Source organism: Ochotona princeps, chromosome 13 (genome assembly GCF_030435755.1).
Source record: "Ochotona princeps isolate mOchPri1 chromosome 13, mOchPri1.hap1, whole genome shotgun sequence".
NCBI lineage: Eukaryota > Metazoa > Chordata > Mammalia > Lagomorpha > Ochotonidae > Ochotona > Ochotona princeps.
Window position 1 is genome coordinate 55,150,672 of NC_080844.1, and position 17,472 is coordinate 55,168,143.

Genomic DNA, 17,472 nt, shown 5'->3' on the forward strand with positions numbered 1-17,472 from the left:
TGAGGTCTTGCTTCCTTTTTGTTCCTAGAATTAGGTGAAGTTTTCTTGATCACCCACATTTGGAGAGAGGTAAGTGATAAAGGACTTTTGGATATAAAGCCGGAATTGGACTTTGAGCTCAGAGGCAATCAAGGAATGACTCGATAATGAAAATGGTGAGGGCAAGATAGGGGTTCTTTCTGGAAGGAAATGCTTGATTGTTAGTGCGCGACGAGCCCTGAAGATTGAGGGGACTGGCCAGACATGGCCAGGTATGGAGGAAGCCATGAGTGTGATTCCATGGTTATGTCTTAGCATTGCAAGTTTGTTGTAGTGAGAGAATTCACAAGAGACTGCTTTTATTTGTGAATCTTGTGGTTTGCTTATAACACACAGCTGTAGAGTTGTAGTATCTACAGTCAGCTGCTGAGCACTTGAAATGTGGTTATGGCCAAAGGGAAATATTTCTGATATATTCCATTAAAAACTTATCAACATTAAAGTGTCATTAGAAATAATTTCATTCTCTTACTTTTGTAACTAGACTCCCAGGAACGTTGATATTGCATGTACAACTTATGTTACTTGTTCCTGTTGGTCTGGAGAGTTGGATCTGAAGGTATAATTCCGGTTGTAATCCTGGGGTTTGCTCCGAATTAGGAACCAGTCTACCTCACCAGTCAGTGTAAGAGTTCCTAGGCAAGATCCAAGTTTTCCAGTTGAACACGTGCAGAAAACAGCTGATAACAGTGACCCAGTTACATCTCATAAAAAATTAAGCATTTATGGAGTTCTTTTCATGTTTAAACAGAGTAGGTGTATACATACCCACACATACATGTGTGTATGTCTGTACCTGGGTGTTGTTTGAGGACTGTGTGTGGTAGCATAGATGAAGAGCGACCTGCTGAGTAATAACAGCTGTTAGTAAACAGGGAACAAGCCATTCAAAGGGGAGTCGTCATGCTGGCTGGATGACTCCCTCAGATTTGTCACCTTTTAAATCCTTCATGATGTGAGCTGGGCTGTAGGGAGTGCATCAGAGGTGTCTCGGTGACATGATTATGACAGTGCTACCAGGAAATGAATTCTGTGAGGAAATGACCTCCCAATTTGCAGGCTTTTCAGAAACAGCAACTTATCATTTCAAGTATCAGGATTTATTTGTCCTCATTGGCATCAGTTTTACATTTCTCAGCTTTTTTTTTTTTTTTTTTTTTTTTTTTTGTGGAGTTCTTAGAGTGGTTCTTATTCAGTAAGTGCTTAGTAAGTCCCTACCATGTTCAGCTCTCTTTGCTAAGTGTGTGCCTGAGACAAAGATGTGTCCGGGGTACTTATCTTCAGGGAGTGGAGATGAGACCAAAGGGGGATGGCAGTCGACTCGCTTCTGCTGATGTTTGGACCCCTGCAGCAGAGCAACACGCTTCAGGAATTCAGGGAGACGAGACGGAAGCTCAGAAGACTCCCTGAAAGGGTAGGTGGGATTTGGACAGGCAGAAATGGCAAAAGACTGTGTTGTAAAAAGTTAAAATGTCCCTTAGGAAAAAAAATAGTTAAGGAAAACAATAGCAAGTCATGTACTGTTGTGAGGCTAACACGTAAAAACACTCACACGTTCCACTGAAATTTGAAGCAACACCAGCCATTACACACATCATCACATTTGAGTTCAGAAGCTATGTGTGGCTCTATAGCAATTACAAGTTGCAATGAAAATTTCAAATCCAAAAAATTTTTAAATCTAACTAAAACAATTCCAGCAAAAACAAATATTGGTTGAAAAATTTGTAGACTTTTAAAAGAATATCAACTGCAAACGGAAAAGTATATCATAACTTAGCATAAATCAAAGCAGAAGATGATAAAAACTAGAAATCCTTATTTGAATTGTATAAGGAAAGCATGGCCAGGGAACCGTTCAGAGCCAAAGGACTACTTTTAAAAAACTAGATCATTCTTAGAGGAAAAAAACATTAAATGAATCAAAGCCAGACAGTATTGATTTTTTTAAAGGATTTATTTTATTCTTATTGAAAAGTCAAATGTACAGAGAGGAAGAGAGACAGAGAGGAAGATCTTCCATCCGTTGATTCACTCCCCAAGTGGCCTCAATGGCTAGAGCCGATCTGATCTGAAGCCAGGAGCCAGGAGCTTCTTCTGGGTCTCCCACATGGGTGCAGGGTCCCAAGTCTTTGGGCCATCTTTGACTGCTTTCCCAGGCCACAAGCAAGGAGCTGGATGGAAAGCAGAGCCACCGGGATCAGAACCGGTGCGTATATGGGATCCTAGCCCATGCAAGGTAAGAACTTTAGCTGCTGGGCTACCGCGCCAGGCCCGACAGTACTGAATTTTACAGGTTTTGTGTCTGTGTGTGTGTGTGTGTGTGTGTGTGTGTGTGTGTGTTTCACCTTTGTTTATTGAGGAGTGAGTGAGACTACTGCCAGACATGCCAATAACATTTCACATTCAAGGGCTGAAGGCTCAATGGCCTCTACGCTGAGTCACCGGACTTAGTCTTTTGGGAAAAAGAACTGAAAAGTGGAATCAAATAGGACATCGTCATGCTTGCTATTTCCCACTAGGTTTTTCAACTTTTGGGTCTACTGCTCTGGGTAGGTCGCTTCCTACCCTACCAAAGAACTCATTCTCCAGTTATTGGAACGAACACTAGGTGTAGAGCAGTTGGTTTCACACATCTGCACTGAGCAACTGATCTGTTTTTTCTTAAAATCCTTATGATTAATGAGAAAAAATTTTCTTTCCCTTTCCCTTCGCTCGAGTAGGTTACACCAATAGAAAAACAGTCTTCAGCACTACTCTAGGGCTGACAGGGAACTCTTGAATGGTGTGAGAGGAACCCGTGGGCTCACTGGGCAACACAGTGCTCTTCCACCTGCTGTAGCTCCCCGGGAGAATGGCCTACACAACTCTACCGTTCTACTTTGCTGAAAAACAAAGCAAAGAAACCTAAATCAAAAGGGTCAGCCTTTTTTTGGAGTTAGTTTCGCGGTGGGTGTTACCAAGCCCTTCAGGCCAGTTGCAGGAGCTCCTGGCTGGCAGCCTGCTGCTCCGGGCTGAGCTGGCCGATGCACTCGCAGTCCTCCAGAAGTCCGGACCTTACAAACCAGGGTAGCCAAGGTCCTTGGCACACGGGTCTTCACGTTTAATTGCGTCGTGCATTTCTCCCTCTGCAATTATACTGAATATCTTGGGCAGATTGGTTTTGTTTGGGCCAAGAACGACTGGGTAATTACTTTCGATCAGGTCACACAGGTCATTGAAAGTCTGAACAGCTTCTTCTTGGTCTTCATGCGGTGGTGGCCAAGACAACCAGTGCAGTGACACTTCCTCCCGAGTCACACAATTGGGTTTGAACTTCATGATTCCCGCCCCGCCCCCCACCCCCAGCGGAGACGCTATTCTCAGTAGCACTGACATTTTCTTTGGTCTTAGAATCTGCAGACGGAGTAACTCTTAGAAGCAATGGAAGGGCTTCTGTATAAAAAGGCAGCAGTTAATCTTCCCCGAACTGTGCCAAGACTTCCAGGCTGTACGCAGCTGCGTGCCAGACTTCCAGGCTGCTATCACAGGCATACTAGAGCACTGGGTTTAGGAAGTACTCTGCATATTTGAATGAGGCTGGACTACCGTGCTCAATGATGTCATCAAAGAGGCACAATCCCCACTGTCAAACAATGGCCTATGTGGACAAATTAGGTTGCAACTAATGGGAGCGGCTGTTCAAACCGTGGTAACACCTTTTGCTTGTAGCTACTGAAAACTGAATGTAAAATATCTGACACTTTGGTCAGAATCTATACGTCATTGTCATCCCCATCTTGGAGATTCTTCCACCTGTTCATTCATCTTAGTTTTCACTTTGTCTTTTAACTTGCCACAATTCTTGATTTTTAAAATGTTCCTCCAGTTTTGCATTCAGTACTCCTCCCAGTTCTTCAAGTGTTCATTATTAAGGCAGGTTTTTGTTGAAAATTTCAGTGCTAACATTTTTATAGTTTATACTAAATTTAACCATAATATAAGAATGAATGTAAAATTCATAGGTCAGAATTTAAAATTAAAGATTTGTTTTCTGTAAATGATTCATATTACCTTATTAAGACTCAGTCTGAGAGATGTGATAGAAAGTGGAGTGGATTGTGTTGGGATGGTTCCCTTGGAGACCCAGAGGAAGCTCTTGGCTCCTGGCTTCGGGTCAGCTCAGCTCTGGCTGTCCACTTGGGGAGTGAACCAGTGGATGGAAGATCTTTCTGTCTCTCCTTCTCTCTGCAAATCTACCTAGTCAATAAAAATAAATATTTAATAAAAAAAAGTTGGAGACTTATAAATACTGTTGCAATCAGAGGTAAAAGATTAGGATGAAAAAAGCATAAATTGAGAATAGTTGGGTGAAATTGCCCATGGACGTGTAGTTGTAAGAGAAGAAATTTAATGATTGAACTCCAAGAAACACTAGCATTTTAAAGATCAGCTGAAAAAGAGGATGCTAGCAGAGGACACCGAGACCAAAGTGAGCCTTTAGGAGAATCCCAAGATCAGGCTGTCCTGGAGGCCAGGAGATGAAGAGGTCACAGAATAGGTGAAGAGTGGCAGAAGCCACCGGACCCAGTAAAAGCAGGTCCAGAGAGTGCCAATCAAGACGAGTAAAGGAAAGGTTATTCATTTTCGTAACTCTCATGTTTGTGGAAGGGTGGGGGCAGGAGTTAGATTATGCGGAGAGGGTGGAGAAAGGAGGAAGGGAAACCCTTGCCTTCAAGATAGTAATGTAGGTGAAAAGAGAGAGCAGCAGTAGCAAAGGCAATCCAGATCAAAGGAGGCACCTTGCATTGCTTTGTTATGTCAATGAGGAAAACTGATTCAGACTAGTCTTTCCAAGACATGGACTTCCTGAACAACTGAATACCCTAGGAACAGGTGTTCCCTCTGATGTGTAAATACAGTCTCACTTCTAATCCAGCATGGCTTTGTTTTATGTTGGTTTCTGTATTATTTAAGAAACACAGTGCTGGGCCCATCTCAGTAGCCTAATAGCTAAAGTTCTCGCCTTACATGCACCAGGATCCCATATGGGCATCAGTTCATGTACCCACTACTCCACTTCCCATCCAGCTCCCTCCCTGTTTGTGGCCTGGGGAAGCAGTAGAGGACGGGCCCCAAACTTTGGGAACCTGCGTCCATGTGGAGATCTGGAAGAAGCTTCTGGCTCCAGGTTTTAGATTGGCTCAATTCTGCCCATTGCAGCCGCTTGGGAAGTGAATCAGTGGGTGAAAGATCTTTCTGTCTCTCCTTCTCTATATGTATCTGACTTTCCAATCAAAATAAACATTTAAAAAAAATACAGTGCTATTCTACTCTGTGAGGGGATGTTTGAAGGACTTCAATGCTATAGAAGCAAATAAATTTAGGAATATATTAAATTTCTAATCTGGCTATATGTAGATTTAACTTTTTTTAAGAGAAGGACTCTTGCTGAGTTCAAACTCCAAATGTGTGTTTTTCTTCAGGAAAAACAGAATATACAAAATATTTTAGGTGACATGCATTCTCTCCCAATTTCGGAGTAATAAATCGGAGGAATTCGGATAAGCAGAATATAACTGTATTCTACTAAGATGGTTTCTCCAAAATATTCCTCATTGAAGATTAACTAGCTTTCTGAAGCATTGTCAACTAAAAAGAGTTGTGCCTATTGCAAGCTCTGCAGATTTCCCAATTTATTTTATTAGTAAGTTGCATTAAGTGTGTTTCATGTGACATAAACAAAATGTTGAATAAAGTTTAAAAAAAATCCTTCCATGAATGAAACCAAACTGTGATAGAGTGAAAGGAAAACTTTCAGTTCTTTAGACTGAAAATTAACTAACTGCTCTCTGTCTTGGCTTTCTTTCCAAAAGCTGCCTTCACTTTGACCACTGCAGGGCGACTGTCCCCTTAGGGCTAGCCTGAGGATGCCGTGTCCTCATCTTTAGCAGAGAGGACAAAGGTTTACTCTCCTTTCTCTAGAAATCTGGCTTTTCTCCTCCTGACAGGTGTCTACCTCCACCCAACCTCCCCCCAACATATCCAACCCATGTTGACATGATTTTTCTTTAAAAGACAAAATTATATAAGTAGGTCTTAAACATGTGTAATGTCTCTAATGACTAATGTTCTGTGGAATTAGATCCTAGATGTGCTGAAACCAGTGGCTTGATTTCTAACTCACCGAGGAATGATGCGCTCATTTGCCTTGTATTCGCTAATGTGATTGACCAGAATGAGAAAAGTACATAAAAATAGAACATTTAAATATTAAATTTGTTTGTGTCCTTAGCAGCTTACTGGTACTCTTGTTTATTTCAGATGAGAAGAAACAGATGGTTGCAAATGTGGAGAAACAGCTGGAAGAAGCAAAGGAACTGGTATGTCCAGCCTTGCTAATGTGCTTTAGTCCACGTCCAGAGCCCTTTAAGCTGATACCAGCCCGTAGCCTGTTTCAGATAATGTGGGTGTGTGAAAATTACTGATTATCATTTTATATAGTTAAAAAATAATGAGATTTTGAGAATTTAATAATATTTTTTGTTTTAAGATTTTATTCCTTTTGGTACAGGTAGTTAAAATTGAACCTCTTGGTTAAATGTATCCTGGCCACCATGCATTGTCATTAAGCATATTACTTGTGGGGCTATCACTATGGCTTTGCAAGTTAAACTGCCAGTTGCAATGCCAGTCTCTCTTATTAGAACCTGATTCCAATTCCTGCAGCTCTACTTCCAATCTGACTCCCTGCTGATGTGCTTAGGAAAGCAATAGAAGTTCTAGGCTTCTAGCTTTAGCCTGAACCAGCCTGGCCATTGTGGCCATTTGGGGAGTGAATCAGCAGAACAAAGATCTCCAGCACTCTGCCTTTTATAAACAGGTAAATGTAAAAAAAGTGCAAACATATTGCTTGCTTTGCGATATGTACTTTTCTCACAAAACCCTGTTAGTGCTATTTGTTAACAAAAAAAAAAAAAAAAATGAAAGGTCTAAGAATTTTTCATACTTTCAAGTTAATTTTGTGAATGCTTGGAGAAGTCACGATGCTCCCAGGTCAGAAGATAAAAGACTTACTATAACAACGCAGCTGTAAGATTCAGCTTGGTTGCTTCAGTCCCCAGAACCTCAATTCTCACATAGGTAATGCGCATGGGTCTGGATGGATATTTACACAGCAGTATATAGGAAAAGAACATTATCCTGGGGCCAGTGCTATGGTGTTGGTATCCTGTATGGGCCTGGATGCTCCACTTCCAGTCCAGCTCCCTGCTTATGACTTGGAAAAACAGTGCAGAATGGCCTAAGTGCTTGGGCTCCTGCACCCACATGGAAGACCTAGAAAGAAGCTCCTGACTCCTGGCTTCAGATAAGCCCAGCTCCAGCAGTTGCAACCACTTGGAGAGTGATTCAGTGGATGGAAGATCTGTCTTTCTCTCTGTGTTTCCTACTCTCTGTAAATCTGCCATTAGAATAAAATTAAGCACATCTTTTTTTTTTTTTTGAAAGACCATTATCCTGAGAAATGTACCACTTTATGGTAGCCTGTGTTCTTTGTTACAAAAGGACACATTATTTTCACCTTCAAGGTTGCTGTCTATACTTTCCAACAGTTGCCTGGATGGAGTGACCAGGAAGCTTCTTCTTGGCATATCCAACAAGCCCTGCTTGGGGACCAAGAATTTTACAGTGATGACTCTCTGAATATCTTCATTGTATAAATAGGGATGCTGAGGCTTAGAAAGATAGGGTAACTTGTCTGAGCTCACATCCCTTGTTGAATGGGACACTAAGGGCTGGTACTGATGTGCTAATCCTGAGCAGTAGTTTGGCCACTGCTTTTTTATAGAAGTAAGCTTGTACATCTGGGAAATGATATTAAATATTGAGTCCCAGTTTTTAGTTTTAGAAACCTGCTGCAAATATAATTGAACTTGTTACCATGTATCAGGGTCCTAATGAATGAGTTGCTTTTTTAACTACTGAAGGGCAACCTGGTAGTCGCTCAGTTCTGCTTACTAATGTACTTTGGACAGTCCTCAAAATTCGTTTTAATTGAAATTATCTCTTCAAATACATTTGATAAACAGTAGCTTAGATAGAATTGCAGGTGGAAATTTTAAAAAATCTTGGATCTGTTTCTCTTTAGAGTCTTCAACTTTTTGTGTATTATCATTATTATTATTATTATTTATGATACAGTTCTATAGGTAGAGTCCCACGTTCTCCTCCCCATCCTCCTTTCTGTTTCTCCCCCACCCACCACTTTCTCCCATTTTATTACAATAGTCAAAAGTTCAACAGTTTGCTATTTAAGTGTATCATGGCTTTGTAGGTATAGGCAATGATAGAAAATCTGGTATCAAATTGTCAAGGTATATTTAACAGTTTTACTGAAAGTTCTTTTTTCGGGATTAGAGATGCCTACTGCGGAATATCTTAATTTCTCACTATGCTGGTCTCCATTATACAGTTCACCTATGAGAATATATGCACATACTTGTTTACCTGTATATCTGTTTGGTTTATATTTTGCATAAAGGTTGCCTTATGTCAGAGAGAACATACGATGTTTGTCCTTTGGGGTCTGGCTTATTTCACTGAGCAGAATAGTTTCTGGTTGGAAACACTTTGTTGCAAATGTGGAATTTCATTCTTTTTAATGGTTGTGTAGTATACCATAGAGTAAATGTGCCACAGTATCTTTATCCACTCCTCTTTTGACAGGCTTCTGGGTTGTTTCCATGTCTTTGCTATTATGGATTGTCCTGCTAAATACAGGGATGCAGGTTGCTTTCTCATGCACATTTCACTTCGTTTGGATATATTCCCAGAAGTGGGATAGCTGGCTCATAGTGGTCAATTTTCAGTTGTCTGAGCACTGTGCATACTGACTTCCATAGTGGCTGCACAAGTCTGTATGCCTGCCAACAATGGAATAGGGTACCTTTTTCTCCACATCCTGGCCAGCAAGAACTTTCAACTCTTTAAGTAGGCTAAAGCCAATATGCATAACTACAAAGGGACTCTAGGGGACAGCTGGAGACTAGAGTTATTTCCCAGGTTTATCTGAGTATCAGTGTTAACAGGAATATGCATGAGGAGCTACAGCTTTAGGAGGAACTAAGGTTTGGGTGGCTGCTAATCCCCTTTGTGTAGGAAACATGGCCCTAAGTCTTCAGGGGCTAACCAACAGAACTGTAGAGAAGATGCTTTCCCAGTGCTTGGCTGGTTCGTCCCCAGCCATCAGCACCTGCTGCTTTGGTGTGCCTGAGGCCCTGCCCTTAGCTGTCCCGGCTGCTGCCACCCGAGTCTTCAGTGACAGCTTCATCACAGATCTCCACACTGTCCAAGATTTCCCTTCCTTGGAAAGTTTCTATTATTGTTGTTTAGCAGTTTTCTCTTCGTTCTTTTTATATTCAACGCTTTTCTCACGCTTCCTGGCCTTCAAGTAAAAGGACTGAAGAAATTTTTTTTATTTAAAGATTTGTTCAAAATGCAGAGTTACCAAAAGGAGAGAAACAGAGGAAGAGACAGGGAAGTCTTCCATCTGCTAGCTCACTTCCCAATGGCCACAATGGCCAGGGGTGAACCAGGCTGAAGCCAGGAGCCAGGAACTTTCTCTGCATCCATCACATGGATACAATCTTCTGCTGCCTTTCCAGGTGTGCTGGAAGGGACTGGATGGGAACTGGGGCATTCGGACCCTAACTGACACCCCTGTGGGATGTGGTGCTGCTCGTGGTATCTTAACCTGCTGTAATATAACACTGGCCCCAAGGACTGAATATTTTATGACAAAGTACCAGCCAGGCCACTTTTCCTCTAGTTGACAGGGTAATCATTAGTAGTACACTTGTTGATTCTTTGAATCTTGAGTTGATTTATTTAAAAATGTATTTATTTTTATTGGAAAGTCAGATATACAGAAAGACAAATTTACAGAGAGAAGGAGAGACGGAAAGCTCTTCCATCTGTGGATTCACTCCCCAAATGGCTACTATGGCCCGATCTGAAGCCAGGAGCCAGGAGCTTCTGGGTCTCCTACGCAGGGGCAGGGTCCCAAGGCTTTGGGCCGTCCTTTACTGTTTTCCCAGGCCACGAGCAGAGAGGTAGAGGGGAATTGGAGCAGTGAGGACATGAATATGTGCCCATATGGATCCTGGTGCATGCAAGGTGAGGATTTTAGCCACCGAGCCATCATCCCAGGCCCTATTTTATTTTGCTTTGTTTTATTTTATTTCATTTCACCATGTACAAGTAAGCTACCTGTGCTTCTTTTGATGGTGCTAGCTATATTTTGCCTTCATCACCGGTGATCACATTATTATAGTTAACTTTAACATAGCAATCACCATGTAAGACAGTATCCTAAGCACATTAGGGGAATTACTTCAGTTAATCTTCACAGCTGCCCAAGGACAGGTATTTTTAGAAGTGAGGACAGTAAAGCACAGAGGTGTTAAGACACCTTCCAAAGTTTCCATGATCAGTAAGTAGCAGAGCTTATAAGAACGAACATAACTGACTGAAGACTACTGCTCAGAACCATTATGAAATCTCCTGTGTTGCCAAGGTGCTGCATGAAACAAGTGCCAGTTCCAAAATGTCCTGCTATGTTTTCAGTGTACTTTGTATAATGTAGCGTTGCTGGGGTCCATTCAGTTGATGTGGATGACAAAGGTGTGAAGAGAACGGCTCACCTGTTTGGCAGGGCCCAGCGGATTTCTCTCTGACCACCTTGACACAGTCTCACCCCCTTTTTGCATGGACACTCTTTAGAGCATAGAAAATGTAGCTGTTTTAGCCACTTTTATAATTCTTTAACTGGAGGAATTATAGCGTGATTTTATTAATATAGAGATAGGCTTTTGATTATTGTTTGATTGTTTATGGGGTTATAGAGCCTGTAATTGTAGGGGGATTTAATATTTGAAACTTTTGTCTTGGAGGTTTACGTTTTTCCCCTTGTAACATATTTCTCCCATTAAATGATGGGCAAGTTGTGGAAATAGAAATATAGTAGGAATATATTACTAATTAGTAGGTAGTCGCATGTGCCTTGGTCTTGGAGTCCTGGCTGTCGCCCAGTGGCTACTACTGAAGAATGAATAATGGCTTCTTTGAAGAAAATGATTATGGTATCTTTAAGAGCACCTGGTTGACCATGAAGTAAAAAATGAAATAACGAAACATCTGTGCATGCCCACTTAGTCATGAAGTAAAAATAGAACAACCAAACGATTGTGCAGAGGCTTGTGATGCGTCTGAGTAAATAAAAAGGACAGCTTTTTCTCGAGCTGTTACAAGAGGGCACCAAGTGACAGTGTCCATGTCTTATCACCGACTCCACACACCCTTCTCTAGCTCCAAACTCGGCCAGAGCTGGACTCCGGCATAGTGTGTTATAATTTTATCAGCATGATTATTAAATAGAAGGAGTTGACTGGAGGTTGAGATCATTGGTTTTCCTCATCAGAAAAGACATTCCCGATGAAATTTCCCCAAATGAGTACACTGAACTCATGTTCATGGATTAGCTACATGCCGTAATGATTGGATTTATCATCCATAGTTCTTGAGGTTCATGGTCAGAAGCCCAGACCAGTACAACTGAATGATGGACTCTTCCAAGGAAATTGAAATGAAATGAAATGAAAGTATTAATTCATATGTTTTCAAAGTAGTTCATGGCAATTTCTTTAGAACTGTGTCAGTTGGCAAGAACTCAGTAACTTGTACCAAATAAAAATTAAGCACAAAATAACCTACTGTGTTATTTGATAGTGGGTATTCAGTGCTTTATTTAAAATGAAATCCTTTCAGCTCTTACCTTGTAGTTTTTCAGGGGGATAAAGAGGACATGAATGGTTTGGTTTCATTCCTATTTTTCTTTCCTCTGTGTAGCTTGAGCAAATGGATTTAGAAGTCCGAGAGGTGCCACCCCAAAGTCGAGGGATGTACAGCAACAGAATGAGGAGCTACAAGCAAGAGATGGGAAAACTCGAAGCCGACTTTGTGAGTCAAATTCCATTGTTACATATGCTGATTTTTAAGCTACATTTTCACTTAGGCTTTTTAATTGTTTCCTCGCTATGCCTCAATCAATATTAAATGCAGTCTTCAGGGATTCTCGTAAAAGACAAGCTACGGCCTTCATTATTCATCAGTTACAGCTCTGAACATGGTTACAGAGATAGCTAATGGTAGAATTGGGCAGCATATCATATTAATGGCTCCTGGATAGATCCAAATCATGTGGTCCCTTGAGTCGGAGTAGTCTTTATTGGTATTTAGCCTTTATTAGCGTTCTGACGACCAGCTTCTGGCATTACACCGTCTGTCTTCTCCTAGAAGCCGTCTGTGTGCATGAACTTCCAGAGGCTCCGTATCTGCTCTCTGTACTTTTCAGTGCACTTTTCTGTGTACACATTTTTTTTCTGGAATAATCTCCACAGACTTTATTAGAGTCTTAAAATTTTTTTTTATTAGAGTCACTCTGAATTTAAGAACTATGTTCAATAGTAATTTCTAGAAGTAATGCTATACACACACACATATATCTTTTTCTTGCTATCAACCTTGCTTTCTCTTCTACCCATTTGATAACAATTATAAGACTGTGAACTTAAAAGGATGCGGTTACACCTTATCAGTAATTAGAAATAGAAACACCACTTTCACTTTTTGTTACAGAGGTCGGCAGAAGAATAGCAGAGTCTCAGAAATATCCACACACCCGTTTTCTTAGGGGGAGGATGCCATCCTGGTGTCCACTGGTGGGGGAATGTATAAACGCACTGCATGTACACAGCGTGGGATACTTTTTAGCATTTGAAAGGAAGTTCCAGCACATGTCATAGAATGGTGAACCTTGAGGACATATGCTAGGTGAAAATAAGCCAGTCACAAAAACAAATATAATTTTACTAATACGCATGTGAGGTATCTAATGCCATAGAATTCGTAGAAACAGAAAATAAATTGGCGGTTGCCAATGGTAGTGGAGAGTTGTGACTTAATGAGCATAGAGCTTTAGTTTTATGAAATGAAAAATTCTGCACATTAAATTTATGTGAATGCTAAATTATGTGAATGCTACTCAATTACTATTTAAAAATGGCTGATGGGAAGGCGTTTGGCACTGCACTTAAGATCACTTGTGACCCATGTTCCTGATTAGGGAGCTGGGGTTCGGTCCACCCCTGCCCAGCTTCCTGCTGCTGTGTGTCCTGAGAGGCAGCAGGTCATAGTACCTTCCACCAACATGGAAGGCTCAGATGGAGTTCCCAGTTCCTGGCTGCAGCCTGGCTCACCTCCCACTGTTGCAGGCATTGGAAGAGGGAACTGGTAAACAAGAGATGTCTAGGTATCTCTGTCCTTTAAATAAATGAAATGAACACAAAGTTATTAAAAAAATGATTAAGATGGCTATTTTATGCTAAGTCTATTCCATCATAATTGAAAATAGAAAGTACAGATAAAAATATGTTTGAGAGCATGGTGTAATTGCCTAGTGGCTGAATCCTTGCCTTGCATCCACGGGATCCTGTATTGGCGCAGGTTTGTGTCACGGCTGCCCTACTTCCCGTCTAGCTTCCTGCTTGTGACCTGGGAAAGCAGCACAGGACCACCCAAAGCCTTGGGACCCTGTGCCTGCATGGGAGACCTAGAAGAAGCTCCTGGGTTTGGATTGGCTCTACTCTGGGCAGTGCAGCCACTTGGGGAGTGAACCAGCAGACGAAAGATCTTTCTGTATCTCCTTCTCTCTTTAAATCTGTGTTTCCAATAAAAATAAATCTTCAGAAACATTTTTTGAAGCATTGCTGATGATTGGAAAATAAAGAAGTTAACAGAGGAATGACCAGCTGCTCTGGATAGGCTGGCATAGAAAATAGGATTTTAATCACTAATTCAAACTTCACATATTTCTCATTAAAAAAAAAAGTACAGATGAAGAAATTCCTGAACCACCTATGAGCAACAAGAATTATGTGTTTGCACATAAATCATCTGTATTTTTAAATCTGGGGTCCAGATCCATAAGGAAAGTCAAGAATTTGAAGTGATTTTTCCATCTTTGCTCTAGATTCAAGCTGGTTTACTTCTGGAAATTCACCTTCTAGACTCCATTGTACCTTTCCACTACAAAGACAATGGCAGTGGGACACCTGAGAATTCCTGCTAGCCTCTGGAAATTGAGTGATTTGGCTTTATGGATTATTAGGTATTTTTCTGAGAAGTCAAGATGGATTTCATTAGTGTCTGATACAGTTGCCATTTAATCTCTAATTGTATTAATTTTAAAAACATGGAATCCTTGATGCACTGAAAATCCTGAGAATAAAATGATGCCTGGCTCCCACGCTCTGTGCTGTATGAAGCTCTGTCCAGCTGGTGAAAGGATGACTTTCCCAGCTAGAATATGAGAAATGGTGAGAAGACCCGATTGATTTGAGAGTTTGTCAACTCAGATATATGCTTAGGATTTTTTCTTCTTTTTTTTTTAAGATTAATTCATTCATTCACTTATTTTATTGAGGGAAAGATTTACAGAGAGAAAGACAGAAAGAAAGATCTTTCGTCCACTGATTCATTCCCCAAGTGGCTGCAATGGCTAGAGCTGAGCTGATCTGAAACCAGGAACTTCTTCCTTTACTGCTTTCCCAGGCCACAAGCAGGGAGCTGAAAAGGAAGTGGAGCAGCTGGGATATGAACTGGTGCCCATATGGGATCTCAGCATGTGCAAGGTGAGGATTCAGCCACTAGACCACTGTGCTAGGCACTAGTTAGGAAATTCTATCCAATATCCGGTCGTAAGGGTGAAGGTAAAGTAAAATACTTAGGAATTATTTTATTTTGCTTACCAAAGTCTTGTGGAACTCTTTTCCCAAGATTTCCTCATGTATCCTAGAAAAGCTAAGTGTATTGTTTGGCTAGAGCTTCCAGTGACACAGCACCTCACAATGTGGTCTCACACGACAGAATCTTGGTTTTCGGCATTGAGGAGGCTGTAGGTGTAGGAGCGGGCTTTGGGTGTATGCATGGACTTCCTCTGCTTGTCAGCACATGCGTGTGTCCCAGTTTTCTTTTCTTTCTTTTTTTTGTATTATTATTGGAAAGCCGGATATGCAGAGAGGAGGAGAGACAGAGAGGAAGATCTTCCGTCCGATGTTTCACTCCCCAAGTGAGCCGCAACGGGCCAGTGCGCGCCGATCCGATGCCGGGAACCAGGAACCTCTTCCAGGTCTCCCACGCGGGTGCAGGGTCCCAAGACTTTGGGCCGTCCTGCCCTGCTTTCCCAGGCCACAAGCAGGGAGCTGGATGGGAAGTGGAGCTGCCCGGATTAGAACCGGCGCCCATATGGGATCCCAGGGCGTTCAAGGCGAGGACTTTAGCCGCTAGGCCACGCCGCCGGGCCCGTGTCCCAGTTTTCTAATAAGGATGCTCGTCATATTAAATTAAGACCCACACTAATGGTTTTAGCTTGGCTGATGCTATTTCCAAATAGTCAACAGTCCCAGCACCAGGGGTTAGGTCTTCAGCACAAAATTCACCCCAGGAATTAAAAACCTTTTCTTCTGAAAGTTTTCTCAGAATTTAAATGATTTTTGCAGCTTATTATATTTTTAGGTAACTCAGTGGGATCCTGGTACTTAAAGATGGAGGATTAGTCAATTGAGCCATCATACGGGGCCCTGAAAATAGCTTTTTCTAAAAAAAAAAAAAAAAAAAAAGGATTGATGTCCTAAAACTATTCTTGCAATTTTTTCTTTCAGTGATAGTACTAATTTTCTAGGACTTTATCTTGCTAGAATGGTTCAAGAAAGTGAACCAGCCAAAAAGGAAATGAAAATAGGGTTGAGAATTATTTTCAAGTTTATTACTTGATTTTTAAGAAAATAAAATCAAGCAAACAAAAAACCTTTAAACTTATATAAACAAACAAACAAACAAAAACCCTGAAAATCTCTGAGATGCTCGAACACGTCACTTTAAGTAGCAGAAGAAAGGAACTGGTGAAGTGGGTGGTTTACTGGGTTCCAGAGCTCAGCAACACATGACGTGTGCAATGCTTTCCTTACCTTTGGTGTTGTCGAATCATGCTAGCACCATCTCGTGGTTGATTTGTATAGCTGCATATTCCTTTTCTTTCTCGTGACAAAGCTGATCTTCCTTTAAGACACACACATGCACACACAGAAGGATTTGGGGTGGAGGATTAGCCTGTAGTAAATGTTAGAAGTAGAGCTTTTTAACCCTAGTCTCAAGTTCACTTCTATCTTGGGTCAGTGCTGCCCGAATGCTGTCCTTTTCCTGTTTGGCAGACTATGTGATGTGATTGTTCGACCCGCTCCCAGTGCAAAGCTGCGTACATCAGAGAATGGCACTTCTATTGACAGTCGCAGCAGTGAGGCTAAGTGGTCCTAGAAATCCAACTACCTGCAGACTCTCGGAGTTGGTCCCTTAGGTCAGGGTTCAAAGGATGTTGTGGAACAGCTTGAAGCTTTTACTGCTACTACCTGCACTCTCTCTTTTCATAGGTGAATGGGCAACTTGAGTATTTGAGCTTATGAGTGAAGTCAGAACCCATGTATTTTGTGTGTGTGTGTGTGTGTGTGTGTGTGTGTGTGTGAGGCTAAAAAGTAAAAGAAATGACAAAGTTGATTGTAAATTTTGAATTTTGTGAAAAGGTCAAGACCTTGATGTTTTTGTTTGTATTTTGTCTTTCTCATACCCATGGCTTCCTGGGACATTTTATTTCTGTTGCTGTAGAGGATATAGGAACCTACAAATGCATGCTTTAGAGATGCAGGTAGTCTCAGTGGTAATATGTGATGGTTATAGCATCAGTTAACCCTTGTTGCAGCAGCTTATGAAGTACATTGTCAAAAGAAATGAGAAACCCGGGCTAGACCAAACTATCTGTGCAAAGAAATTCCCTTCACTATGTGTGCTTAGTATGTGTGATATTTTAAAACATTATATTTATTCTTTGATTCCATGTAAAAATAGGTTATGTTAAGACTTCTAAAAACAAATGAAGAGGAGCTGAAATTTTATTTAAAAAGTCCTTATTCTTACTGACCCCCCCCCCACACCCATCTTCTGTGTTTTGATTGGTTTCCTGCCAGTCTGTCCTCCTGCTTTCCTTTGCATAATTTATTGTTTCACTTTACATAATAATGATGCAGTGTTCCCTTTTTTCTTTTTTAAATACATGATTCTATCATTGATATTTCTCATTTCTATAAATGAGATTTCAATATAAATGATTGTTTTTAACGAGTGTGTAATATTTCACTGAATGAGATTAGCTAACCCAATCCCTGATATATTTACATTTGCTCTCTCGATAGTTTCTTGTGCTGTCGTGAGCATGTTTAAACGACATTAGCCAGGATCTGAGAAAGTGGATTTCCAAGGCAAAGGCATCAACAGTTTCATAGCTCT

General features: G+C 41.1%; 1 protein-coding gene across 4 annotated transcripts in view; it reads left to right on the forward strand.

The window, feature by feature from the left end:
- The window catches only part of VTI1A (vesicle transport through interaction with t-SNAREs 1A), a 360,713-nt gene that overhangs the window by 3,270 nt on the left and 339,971 nt on the right, over window positions 1–17,472 (forward strand). For all 4 annotated transcript variants that reach the window (XM_058672073.1, XM_012925468.2, XM_058672074.1 and 1 more), the window contains exons 2-3: window positions 6,343–6,401; window positions 11,926–12,036. In XM_058672073.1, the coding sequence (XP_058528056.1) occupies window positions 6,343–6,401; window positions 11,926–12,036 (170 nt within the window). The remainder of the gene's footprint in view (window positions 1–6,342; window positions 6,402–11,925; window positions 12,037–17,472) is intronic.